Source organism: Dermacentor silvarum, chromosome 5 (assembly GCF_013339745.2).
Source record: "Dermacentor silvarum isolate Dsil-2018 chromosome 5, BIME_Dsil_1.4, whole genome shotgun sequence".
Taxonomy (NCBI): Eukaryota; Metazoa; Arthropoda; class Arachnida; order Ixodida; family Ixodidae; genus Dermacentor; species Dermacentor silvarum.
Window position 1 is genome coordinate 185,998,998 of NC_051158.1, and position 14,177 is coordinate 186,013,174.

Here is a 14,177-nt window from a genome sequence, read left to right on the forward strand (position 1 = left end):
CACGTCGTCGTTGGGCCCATGCTCGCACAGACGCCCGTCGTCTTTCCTGCCGTGCCGCTTCTTCTTCCGGAGACAGCTGCTTCTTCGTCCTCGCCATACTCGTTGCCGAACGTCGGAATGCTCTGCGCCGACAGTGCACGCTTTTATACGTTCGCACCGCCCTCTCTTTGTCGGCGTTCCAACCGCTTGCGTGCCTAGTTTCCTGCCGCTCTCCCGGGGCGGCGGCACCGCCGCACGTGTATGTATGACAAGGTGCCGTTCTCCATTTTGAATTTCACTAGTCGTATCTCGTCGTGATGGGGAGATCGCGTGTAGTGCGCAGTCCCGGCGACGACTGCATTCTCGCCTCTGTTCCTGCTGTCGCTCTTCGTAGGCGCGTTGCTTCTCGGGAGTCTGGACTATATGCTGGGCGCCCATTCTGTCACTTCTGTGTCGTGTGCTGAACAGCTTCGCTGCTCATCCACCTTAACAAAGTGGAATGGCTCATGATTTTTTTTTTCAATGCTAGCCAGAATATTCTTGCCCTCGCTGGGAAACTTACATGCGGTAAAGGCGAAAAGGCGTGCTAGTTGCTGGCAGCAGCCTGCATTTCAGATCATAGAGGCTTGAGCTAATCGGTGAGTACTCGACAGTGGAACAGCGCGAAAAGACCAAAGACAAGGAAGCACACACCAGCGCTGGTGTGTCTACCCCTTCTTGTCTTTCGTCTTTTCGCACTGTTTCCCTCTCGTGCATTTCAGATGACTGCGCAAATCAATAAGAACACAGACAAAATGCTCATACCATGTTATTCCTGTATATTTTAGTCTATCTTAAAAATATTATTACGATAGCATCGAAAGATGTTGAAGAGACGAGCCGCCGCGCGAAAGACGACGAAGTGTGTCTGTGCTCTTGGTCCGAGCGATTGTGGGCCTGGCTGTCTGGCTTCTGTGTAAATAGCCTGTAAATAGCCTCTTTCGTCTGTGTCCTTCCACACGTAACATTCTGGTGGAGGTTAGAGATCCCCGTCCTCACCACGGAACTCCGAAGTGGTCGGTACATCGAGCTTGTCACCATACCCCCCGGTGACGAGACCGCCTCTGCAACGGCTTCGGCTCGCCCGAGTACGCCTATCGTCACCCTATGCCCAACATCGCGACCCTGGTGTGTTCTCTGGCCTGGAGGGACAGGATGTTGACGAGTGGATCAAGCTCTATGAACACGCCAGTGCTAATAACAGGTGGGACCCAACGATTATGCTCGCCAATGTCATCTTTTATCTCGGCGGCACCCCACGCGTGTGGCACCAAACGCATGACGACGAGTTCACCAGTTGGTACACTTTCAAAGAACAGCTTCGGGAACTGTTCAGCGACCCTCTTGGGCGCAAGGTTGCCGCGAGGAAGGCTCTTGCGTCTCGTGTGCAGACCTCTACAGAGCCGTATGTTTCATACATCCTCGACGTCTTGGCTCTATGCCGCAAAGCTGACGATAATATGTCCGAAGCAGATAAAGTGGCCCATGTGCTAATAGGCATTGCCGACGACGCTTTCAATTTGCTTGTTTTCGGCAACGTCTCGACTGTCGACGCCGTCATAAAAGAATGCCGTCCCCTTGAACACGCTAAGAGCCGCCGTATCACACCCCACATCACGCGGCTACCCAACACTGCTGCTACGTCGACATGTGAGGGTCGACCGCGTCAGGCCACCACCTGTGACGACGTAACCCGTATTGTTCGTCGCGAGCTCGAGCCTGCCTGTTCCTCAGCTTTCTCCACGACGCCTCCTGATCCGCCATCTACCACGATTGCGATGATTCAGGCCGCCGTCAGACAGGAATTTGAAAACATGGGTCTGAACTCCGTGTGTTCAACGTCTCAACCTAGCGTTCCCCAGTTCTCTAGTGGCCCTCCTCACCCTCGGCAGTCCCTTTCTGCCACATCTCGCCGCAACCCGTCCGAATGGCGTACCCCTGATGACAGGCCGATCTGCTTCCACTGCTGTCGCATCGGCCACGTCGCTCGTCACTGCCGCAACCGATGGCCACCTCCTCCTCGGACATACGCCACCGCTTATCCCCGCACCTTCGGACCTTCTGTTCCCTATGCCTCCCGCCATGAACCCACTGTCGCTGATGCCCCTGCTCCGAACCTTCGCTACAGCCGCTCGCCCTCACCTCGACGCCACCAGTCTCGTTCGCCCCAATCCCGTCGATTTTCGTCACCGCCTATCGCCTCCCGGATGCCGCCGGAAAACTACACACTGCAGCTTCTGGAGGTCAAGCTGCGTTGTCGACCCTGCCCTCAAATCCTCTGCTCACGTTGCCTACGAACCAAAACCTTCTTGACGTTGACGTCGACGGCTATCCGGTCACTGCACTGATCGATACAGGGGCCCATATTTCAATTATGAATGCTGCCTTCCGACGACGACTCAGAAAGCTCCTCACCCCAGCGTCGGCACGCGTCGTCCGCGTCGCGGATGGTGGTACTGTCCCTATCGTCGGCATGTGTACGGCTCGTGTCAGCATCGCCGGCCGCCACACTCCTGTCCTCTTCACCGTGCTTGCTCATTGCCCCCACGACCTAATTCTCGGACTCGATTTTCTTTCTGCATATTCTGCTCTTATTGACTGCTCCGCCAGCACCCTTCGCCTTGAGTTGCCGATTCTCGCAGAACCTCCTGATGAACCCCAGTGCCGCTTACGCCCCAAAGGCTTTATTCTCCTACCACCAAAATCAATAGCCTATATTGAACTGTTGTCTTCCCCACCTGTTACTGATGGCGAGTACCTCGTCACTCCTCTGCCCGACATTCCACTACAGTATGACGTCACCGTGCCTCACAGTATTCTTACCATTACTAATAACTGCACTCGCATGCCTATCTTCAACTTTGGATTGGCAAAACAAATTCTCCCGCAAGGTATTTGCCTTGCCAACGTTGACTGCCTCGGCGACCATCAAGTGGCAGCTTTATCAACCGATGGTTCTTCCGAGCTTGGCGTGCCCCTCACGCCAGCCTCGGGTGCCGATCCCAACATAAAGAAAATGGTTGCGGCGGACCTGTCCTCTACTCAGGCTGAAGACCTTTCCAAAGTATTATCGGCCTACAGAGATATTTTCGACTTCGACGATCGCCCTTTAGGCCAGACGCTCGCGGTCAAGCATCGGATTCCTACTGGCGATGCTACGCCTATTCACCGACGACCATATCGCGTTTCTGCGTCGGAACGCCGAGTAATTCAAAATGAAGTAAACAAAATGCTAGATAAAGACATCATTGAGCCTTCTTCGAGTCCCTGGGCGTCACCTGTGGTGTTGGTTAAGAAGAAGGATGGCACGTGGCGCTTCTGTGTAGACTACCGCCATTTGAACCAAATTACTAAGAAGGACGTCTACCCGCTCCCACGAATCGACGACGCCCTTGACTGCCTTCACGGTTCCAGCTATTTCTCTTCTATTGATCTTCGCTCTGGATACTGGCAGATTGCTGTCGACGACATGGACCGAGAAAAAACCGCGTTCGTAACACCTGATGGCCTATACCAATTTAAAGTAATGCCGTTTGGGTTATGCAATGCCCCGGCCACCTTTGAGCGCATGATGGACTCATTGCTCCAAGGTTTTAAATGGTCCACGTGTCTCTGTTACCTCGACGACGTCATCGTCTTCTCGCCAACGTTCGACTCTCACCTTGAGCGTCTAACAGCTATACTTGATGTATTTCGAAAGGCGAAGCTGCAACTCAACTCGTCCAAATGTCGTTTTGGCCTCCGCCAAATTACTGTTCTGGGCCATCTCGTCGACGCTTCCGGAGTGCAGCCTGATCCCGACAAAACTCGCGCCGTCCGAGACTTTCCGGTTCCGAAGACAGCCGCAGACGTTCGCAGTTTTGTTGGGCTATGCTCGTACTTTCGTCGTTTTGTTCAGGATTTCGCGGCAATTGCTAGACCCCTCACTAATCTTTTGAAGAAAGGCGTACAATTTTCGTGGGGTACTTCAGAAGCCACCGCCTTCTCTCGTATCGTCACTCTTCTCACCTCACCGCCCATTCTCGCCAACTTCGACCCCGATGCCCCTACAGAATTGCGTACAGATGCCAGCGATCATGGTATAGGCGCCGTCTTAGCCCAGCGTCAGCGTGGCCAGGATCGCGTTATTGCTTACGCAAGCCGCCTCCTATCACCATCGGAGCGCAACTATTCCATTACGGAAAGAGAATGCCTTGCTGTTGTCTGGGAAGTTGCGAAGTTCCGCCCTTACCTTTACGGTCGCCCTTTCTCTGTCGTCACTGACCATCATGCTCTCTGCTGGCTCTCATCGCTCAAAGATCCTACAGGCCAGCTTGGTCGATGGGCTTTGAGGCTACAAGAATTTTCATATTCCGTGGTGTACAAGTCTGGCCGCCTGCACCAAGACGCTGACAGCTTGTCGCGTTACCCTGTTGACGACTCTGACTCCTCCAATACTGACAGCGCAGCTCCTTCATTTCGCCGACGAGCATAAAAATAATAAATTATGGGGTTTTACGTGCCAAAACCAGTTCTGATTATGAGGCACGCCGTAGTGGGGGACTCCGGAAATTTTGACCACCTGGAGTTCTTTAACGTGCACCTAAATCTAAGTACACGGGTGTTTTCGCATTTCGCCCCCATCGAAATGCGGCCGCCGTGGCCGGGATTCAATCCCGCGACCTCGTGCTCAGCAGCCCAACACCATAGCCACTGAGCAACCACGGCGGGTCGCCGACGAGCAACGTCGTGATGCCTACACCAGAGCACTTATCGTCCGTTTGGAACACTCTCCGGCCGATACTACTCTATGCCTCTTCATACTCCGCGACGGTACTCTATACCGTCGTAACCTTCATCCGGACGGCTCCGAGTTCCTACTTGTAGTCCCTAAACACCTCCGCTCAACCGTTCTAGAAGAGCTTCACGACGCCCCAACGGCAGGACACCTCGGCGTCTCTCGAACCTATGACCGAGTACGTCGCCGTTTTTTCTGGCCGGGCCTTGCCCGTTCCGTACGGCGCTACGTCGCCGCTTGTGAACTTTGCCAACGACGCAAGAAGCCTTCCCAGCTCCCCGCTGGTTACCTGCAGCCGCTCGACATCCCTGCCGAGCCCTTTCATCGTGTTGGCTTAGACCTTCTCGGCCCCTTTCCGGAATCTACACCAGGAAACAAGTGGATAGCCGTCGCTGCGGACTACCCGACCCGCTACGCCGTAACACGCGCTCTTCCGACCAGTTGCGCTACTGACGTCGCGGACTTCCTCCTCCACGATATCATTTTGATGCATGGTGCTCCGCGTCAAATGCTCACCGACCGTGGCCGTACGTTCTTGTCCAAAGTCATTGACGACATCATGCGTGCCTGCTCAATACAGCACAAAATTACCACCTCCTACCACCCACAAACGAACGGCCTCACTGAGCGTTTGAACCGCACGCTTACAGACATGCTATCGAAGTACGTTTCCGCCGACCACCGTGACTGGGACCTCGCTCTACCTTACATTACCTTTGCATACAACTCTTCCCGTCTCGAAACTGCTGGCTTTTCCCCGTTTTACCTATTGTATGGCCGAGAACCGACGCTACCACTAGACACTGTGCTTCCGTTCCCCACAGCTTCAACTAGCAATTATGCCCGTGATGCAATCGCCCGTGCTGACCATGCTCGCCAACTTGCGCGTGCTCGTCTGCAAGTGTCTCAAGAAAAACAGAAACAACGCTACGACCTCCGTCACCGTGATGTGCATTTTGCGCCCGGCACCCTCGTGTTGCTTTGGTCACCATCGCGTAAAGTTGGCCTTTCTGAAAAACTGCTCTCCTGTTACACAGGCCCATATCGCGTGCTCCGCCAAGTGACCGATGTCACCTACGAAATCGTTCTAGCCACGCCCACTACGTCCTCCGCTGTGACAACCAGTGATATTGTCCACGTCGCCCGGCTCAAACCCTACACCTCTCCAAGCACCTTGGATATTTAACAGCGCCGTGACGGCGCTGTTGCCGCCGGGGGGGGGGGGGGGGGGGGGGGGGTAGTATTACGATAGCATCGAAAGACGTTGAAGAGACGAGCCGCCGCGCGAAAGACGACGAAGTGTGTCTGTGCTCTTGGTGCGAGCGATTGTGGGCGTGGCTGTCTGGCTTCTATGTAAATAGCCTGTAAATAGCCTCTTTCGTCTGTGTCCTTCCACACGTAACAATATATAAACTAAAAATCGAAGAAAATCATGAGCCATTCCATTCTGTGAAGGTGGATGACCAGCAAAGTTGTTTAGCACACGACACAGAGGTGACAGAATTTTGAACAAAAGTACGAACATATTTATTGCTCTGATCGGTGGTCATCATGACGATAGGTACGCGCACACATTCTCGTATGACCTCTGTTATTAAATGCGTCCGTCACATAAGACAATGAATGGCTCATACCCCCTCAAGCAATGGCTCATATCCCAGTAAACGCGGTCTCCCTATTACGACGACAGAAGAGAAGTTAAATTCTACGCTGGAATGATAAGCGGCAACGGAGCCAGCTGTGAAAAAAGACGACGACGACGAACGCGGAAGCAGAGGCCCGAGCGCGTTCGTGCGGTCGCACCGAGTGGCGCCGACGAGCCAGCTGTGAAGAAGACTCGAGCCATTCCTGATGATGATAGTTTTTGTTGACGCCGTGTTTATGAGGCGCCGTGAGTACAGATGACAACGAAAAGTCGGTATACGAGTGTATGCTCCGCAACTAAATGAAGCCGCAAGCTGTTCCCCAAGACGAAAATACATGACTGCTTACACGTCGCTCAGTTGCAGACGATAGCTACTGGCTGTCAGAATCGCTCCTGCAGAGTACACAGCTGTCGTCTGTTCGCACGACGTTTATTGAATTTTTTTTCTCGGATGACGAGCCAGTTGTTGGCTGAAAAATGCTGTTCTTTACCATTTTTCAATTGGAACTTCTTTCCATTTTCAATTGGAAAGAAGTTTCGAAAGGGTATCCCATGACGTCACGAGATACCCTATATATATATATATATATAAATGCATAGTGACTGGATCTTTCAATGGGTCCTACGTACTTAGCTAATGAGAAGCACAGCTTCGCGGTTATTCTCGCTTTGCTCGCCCAACAGTTTCGGTCGCTCCACCGACCGAAACTGCAGTGCAAACCAACCGAAGCGAAGTCGTGCTTCTATATAGATACATATTTATAGGAAAGCCCAGAATTAGCATATTCGAACACTTACGCCAGCTTGACTACACAGTGTCCAGGTGCCAGGATGTGCTTGGGCGAGACCAGGGTGGCGGCGCAGAAGTAGCGCTTGGAGCTCCCCACTTTCTTCGCCAAAGTTGCCTGCGAATGAGTATGATGAAAGGATGAGGCCACCTTAACGTCGACGCCAATGGAAGATTCTCAAAGTCTCTGAATCAGTCGCAGAATTAAAGAAAGCCAGCGATTGCACAGTCTGCGTCTCTTCGTGCAGCTTGGAACTTTCTTAAATCTGTCACTTTTAACGAAGCACACCTCCCTATGCGTTGCGTCTACGAAGCCCCGGCCGCGCTGTCTGATGGGAGCGAAATGTTCGCGTGCCGGTGGCCACTGGGTTCACGAGATGGTGAAAAGCAATCCGGAGCACTCCCCCAATGTGTAGAACGCAAAGCCCCTGCTTTCGTAGGGACGGTAAACATAATCAATAAATCCAATTATCTGTTTCGTTTGATGTCTGCTGTTGCAAATTTTGTGCTCAGCCCTATCATCATCAGCCTATATTTATGTCTACTGCAGGACGAAGGTGCCTCCCTGCAATCTCCAATTACCCCTGTCTTGCGCTAGCCGATTACAACTTGCGCCTGCAAATATCCTAACTTGATCACCCCACCTAGTTTTCTGCCGTCCTCGACTGCGCTTCTCTTCTCTTGGTATTTATTCTATAACTCTAATGGTGAACCGGTTATCCATCCTACGCATTACGTGGCCTACCCAGCTCCATCTTTAACAGCGAAGCTGTCAAAACTGGAGGAGAAACGTCCGACGTCCGCAGAAAACTCCGCGTTGTTCCCTAGCAGCAACCAAGCCACAGCTGCGCACCAACTGGCCCAAGCTCGTCTAGCCGCGCATGCGCCAAGGCTGTCGCGATGACGTCACCTCGCGTTGCCTAGTACAAACCGGCGCAGGTGCGCACTCGCTTCGCCCGACACAGACACGGCTACGCGCTACTGCGCATGACACGTCATCCCGGCGTGTAGTCTGCTGCGCGCCGCCCGTACACTGTGCATAGCTGTCGCCCCACTTTCCCTACGTGTGCCTGGACTGTAAGTGCTCCGCCAGGCGTTCCCCGATGCCATGGACCGTGAGGAAATGCTTATACACTTCGTATAACTTAGCATCACGTGGAATTACTTCGTATAACATAGCATCACTTCGTATAGCCACGACCAGCTACGAGCCGATCAGCTCTGCCGTGTCTTTAGCCTTGCGCCCCTAGTGCAAGGTACCCCGACATTTTTTTCCTCTTAATGTCAATTAGAATATCGGCTATCACCGTTCGCTCTCTGATCCACACCGCTATCTTCATGTCTCTTAACGTTAGGCGTAACATTTTTCATTCCATATCGATCTTTGTGCACTCCTTAACTTGTTCTCGAGCTTCGTTGCTAACCTCCAAGTTTCTGCCCCATATGCTGGAACCGGTAGAATGCAATGATTGTACACTTTTCAGTGGTGGTGGCGTGGAGCCGAGGTTGAACACCGGGCTTCTAATCTGAAGGTCGCAAGGTCAAATCCTCCTCCAGTCCACTACATTTTCAGGCAAGAAGTGGGGCCTGCCACCACCAAGATATATATATCTATATATATATATATATATATATATATATATATACAGGAGGCATACGTGCATATCTTAGTAAATATCTACAAGGATTCCACAGCTACCTTGGTTCTCCACAAGAAAAGTGGAAAGTCACCTATCAAGAAAGGGGTCAGGCAAGGAGACACAATCTCTCCAATGTTATTCACTACATGCTTAAAAGTATTCAAGCTCTTAGACTGGGAAGGCTTAGGAGTGAGGATCAACGGCATATCTCCGCAACCTTCGGTTTGCAGATGACATTGTCCTATTCAGCAACAATGGAGACAAATTGCAGCAAATGATTGCGGGCCTTAATCGAGAAAGTGTAAGAATTGGGTTGAAGATGAATATGCAGAAGACAAAGATAATGTTCAATAGCCTGGCAAGGGAACAAGAATTCAGGATCGCGAGTCAGCCTCTAGAGTCTGTCAAGGAGTACGTTTATCTAGGTCAATTAGTCAAAGGGGACCCTGATCACGAGAAAGAAATTTACAGAATAATAAAATTTGGTTGGAGTGCATGCCGGCAGGCATTGCCAAATCCTGACTGCGAGCTTACCACTGTCGCTGAAAAGAAAAGTGTAAAATCATTGCATTCTACCGGCGCTAACATATGGGGCAGAAACTTGGAGGTTAACAAAGAAGCTCGAGAACAAGTTAAAGGACCGCACAATAAGCGATGGAACAAAAAATATTAGGCCTAACCTTAAGAGACAAGAAGAGAGCGGTGTGGATCAGAGAACAAACGGGGATAGGCGATATTCTAGTTGACATTAAGCGGAAGAAATGGAGCGGGGCAGACCACGTAATGCATAGGATGGATAACCGGTGGACCATTTAGGGTTACAGAATGGATACCAAGAGAAGGAAAGTGCAGTCGAGGTCGGCAGAAAACCAGATGGCATGATGGAGTTAGGAAATTATCAGGCGCAAGTTGGAATACGCTAGCGCAAGACAGGGGTAATTGGAGATCGCAGGGAGGGACCTTCGTCCTGCAGAGGACATAAAATATAGGCTGATGATATATATATATATATATATATATATATATATATATATATATATAAGCGATCGACTGAGAGGGTCGCGTTTCCAAATTTTCCATAAACCGCATTACATATTTGGTGGAAGTACAGGGTACTTTCCCAACCCTGGCACTACGTAAGCGGACACTACCGGCAATCATGCCTGACGACGCCAGCTAAATACCACCTCCGGAATCGCCAACCTTGATTTGTCCTGGCTCAATGCGTCAAGGCGAGCCTCCCATCTTCAGCAGTTCCTACGAGTACGACGTAGACTATTGGTTCTTATACGAGCGGGTGAGTGCCCACAATAAATGGGACGATGCTCAGAAGCTCAGCTACGTGAACTTCTATCTCACGGGTGTCGTTAGCGTGTGTTACCACAACCACGAATCCTACCTCCACACCTGGTCAGATCTCAAGGCGCGCATTAAGCAAGTTTTCGGTCGCCCAGTGGTGCGGAAGCTCCGTGCCAAAGAGTGCTTGCGCAGCCGTTCCCAGCAACCCGGTGAAAACTTCACTAAGTACACAGAAGATGTTGTGGACCTTTTCAAGCGCGTTGATCCATCGATTACTAAGTCTGACATGATCCGTCACGTCATGAAGGGCATCGAAGACAACGCATTCCAAATGCTCCTCTCTAAAAGCCTGCGAACCATGGTCGAAGTCGCTGAACTTTGTCAGAGCTACACCGAACCCAGGAACGGGATAGCCGATATTCTAAATGACATCAAGAGAAAAAAGTAGAGCTGAGCAGGCCTTTGAATGCGTAGGGTAGATAACCGATGGACCATTAGAGTTACAGAATGGGTGCCAAGAGAAGGGAAACGCAGTAAAGGATAGCAGAAAACTAGGTAGGGTGATGAAATTAGGAAATTGGCTGGTGAACATTGGAATCAGTTAGCGCAAGACAGGGGTAATTGGAGATCACAGGGGAGATCATCGTCCTGCAGTGGACATAAATATAGACTGATGATCATTAGACTAACCATCATTGCTTTCTATAACTTCCTCAGCAATTTGGTCATTATGGGCGCCTTTCTTACTGTTTTAGTTTTTATTAGTTATTACAGTTACCACGAGTTAAGTCGTAGGCTCGGTTTGAGCAGTGAATTAAATTTTATGCGTAAGTTTCAAATGACCCATTGACCAAAATGCAGCTCCAATAACGTGAAACCTGTGGAAGTGCGAAGCATGCAGTGATGTACCGCTAATGGGTTCATACTGCCTTAAGCAATGGCTTATAACCCCGTAAACGAGGCCTTCCCATTACAACAACAGAAGACAGACAGACAAGAAACTATATTTTGTCCTAAGGGACTAAAGAGGAGAAGTGAAATTCTACGCTCCAGTGATGAGCGGCAACGCAGCCTGCTGTGGAAGACGGCGACGACGACGAACGCGGGAGCAGTGGCACGAGCGCGTGCCGAGCGCGAGCACGAGCCGCTTGCTTACGTTGATTACGACGACGACGATAGGAGACGCCCACAGCCCGGGCGCATAAGGGGCTTCGCACCTAAAACCACGTTTAGGTGCGGAGCAGTGATTGGCTGATGTTTCCGTTGTGTTTATCTTGTGTATAGCTATTTTTTTCATGATGTCAAAAAAAGCTTTGTTTGTTTAGTAGTTTGTAGTTTTGTTTTTCACTGCATTTATGTATTACATAGAGTGACACGCTGAGTGTTGTTGCGGCCTGGGCGAGGATTGGCGCATTGTCAGGCATTCAGTTGCCTTTTCGCCACCCCTTCCCGCTGAACCACTGGATAAGATATGTATGCTTGAATTGATGAAATAAATTTCAAACTTCATGTTGGTATTAGCCTGCATGCTCTGGCGAGCAACTTGAGCTTCTCGGGCGCGCATAGCTTGATCAGCCCTGCGTCGGCGCTGTCTTTCACGGGTGAGCGCCCGCTGTCACTCCAAGCATGCCTGCTGCTCGGCGTCCCTGGCGAGAAAGAGCGTACCGGAGCGCGGGAACGGCTTTTCTAGGCACGCTCATCTTCTCCTCCCAGATTGGACGCTGGAACTCTATATGCTCCCTACGGGAGTATTGAACCTTTTCGCGGAGCAGTTTCATTTAGAGAAACGAGATGGCGCTCACGGCGGCGCGCCTTACGTCTCCTCAGCGACCACGCACGAATACGAAACCATTACCGCTTCTACCTTGATTCTGTGCGATCAGCTGTCGGAAATCCAACTGAGTTTTTGCTAACGCACTGTGCTCTAATTATGCTAGATTTAATCGTGTGGATTGAAGACGTGTGCAGTAGTTGGCTGCAAAAATAGTGACTGGCATGTTAAGGAATGAAATTAATCTGTGTGGCCAAGTTCGCGAACCGCTGCTGCAACTGTCCGAACGTGTTACCGGCACTTCGTGATATACGGCCTTTCTCGAGGATACAGAAATTTCCTCATCCGCCTGCCTCGTATCGCTAACCTTCAAAGAAAGGGCTTCATCCCCAGAACGTCGGCAAGAGTGAGTACCACTCGTTAAACAATGACAAAGGGAGTAGCGCCGCTTCCTGTCAAGTAAGTTTTGCGCACGTTATGTATACACATCTGTCCCAAATGGCAGGAAAACTTGCGCCCACTCTATCGCCGACGTATCAAGAATAAGTCAATGGGCGCACACTTGAATATATGCGCACTGTATACGCACAATAAATGACGGACTACACCTATGGCGCACGAATGGTCGAAGCTCAATGTTCCGTGACGGTCCACAAGAGTAAGCGAGTTGCTACCTGTAATATATATTTGCTACAAGGTATTACAATGTACAAAACAGCTACGTTTCAAGCCTTGTGCGCAGCAAGAACAAATTTATCGGAACTGAGCACACCCGCGAGCGATTAGGCAGAAAATAATCAGACAGTGGCCGCACCGAGCAACTTCACGGAGTCAGAAACTGACAAGCCACTGCTTCAAAATATTTGCCGAATAAAGAACAAAGAGCAAAACACACTAATCCTGACCGGATTCATAATCGGAAAGCTTGGATAGCTTGGAATACATATTTAGTCCCGCTTTTAGAACAAGCACCATATACGCTGCTTGCGCCGTTTGGACATAGCAGCTCCGAAAGCGCTTTTGCATGTTCTCTGAAGCTGTGATCAAAGCTTCGTGTCATCCACCTTGTCTCCATCTACGGTATCTCAGAAAACAGAGGTTTTCTAAGCCGCGCCGGCGTCATACACTTCCATTGTAAACAAGGATGCAACGGAGGCAGTTGAGGCAAGCAATGGACGCGTCACCACGTGGTCAAACATGTCAGCGCCCACGAGATCGCCGCGAAAAGGGTCAATTGTAACTCTAGCTGGAGCGACGTAGCGGCGAGCGGCATCCTTCCACTTGTGTTGTAGTGGCACCCTCTCTTGCGCTGCGCCGGTATCAGCCTGGCGTGTTAGAAGCGATTTTAACGAATTTCTGTTAATTCGTTCGCCTAATTCATGAGTATTCCTGTATGTTATGTTATTCTTAATCCAGTTAGCTTAATTTTACCCGGTTTTGAGCTGGCATTGGTATGTCTTGGCCCTGCTTTGCGCTTGTGTTTTCTGAGCGTGACGACATGACACATGACATATTAGACGCCGACAACCGAGCCCCTAAAATGCACTGCACTTGAAATTCGACGGCCGTTCTACTCCGTGAAGATGGATAATAAGCGAAGCTTATCACTATCACAACAAATTGAGGGTATACGTACCCGTTCACAGTGCTGAACGAAGGCAGTTTTTTCTTGATTAAAAATTCCTTACACGTACCGCAATTCACCAAGGTCCTCTGCACTAGTAGCGTAATGTTCATTCAACACTTCCAAGGCATTGAGTCGCTGTTCGTCGGAGCGGATCACACTGGTAAGGGACAAGTAGCCGTCGAACCACAAACGCTTGCGTTAGATGTCTCGAGTTTGCTCGGCGGCGTGGTTAGCAACATTCGTCGGCCATTGCCGCTTGCGATTCTTCGAAATTAAATTGCTTGAAAATTAAATCTATCCGTCACGTAAGGCAATGAATAGATTGTAGCGCCCACCAACGCCGCAGCGCGGAGCCGCGGCGCTGCAAAGCGAAGAAAAATAAAGCAGCACAGCGCGTGCTCGAAGCGCAAGCTCGGCACGCGCAGTGCCGTTCTTAAAGCTAGCCAGGCTGGTCGTCGCAGCCGCCGCTCGGCTCGCCGCCAGTCAGACGATGAAGGCCGGGAACAATCGTCGCGCGACGCGGATACAACAGATGGACTGACACCACCATCCCGCGACGCGAGTCTTGATGGTGTCTCGCACCCACCACCTTCGCGTCGTGCTCACATTGGAG

At 50.8% G+C, this 14,177-nt stretch overlaps 1 protein-coding gene across 1 annotated transcript in view; it reads right to left on the reverse strand.

The window, feature by feature from the left end:
• LOC119453955 (basic proline-rich protein-like) overlaps positions 1 to 14,177 on the reverse strand; it is a 109,545-nt gene that overhangs the window by 18,219 nt on the left and 77,149 nt on the right. The window contains exon 6 of the mRNA XM_037715986.2: positions 7,239 to 7,345. Coding sequence (XP_037571914.1) covers positions 7,239 to 7,345 — 107 coding nt within the window. The remainder of the gene's footprint in view (positions 1 to 7,238; positions 7,346 to 14,177) is intronic.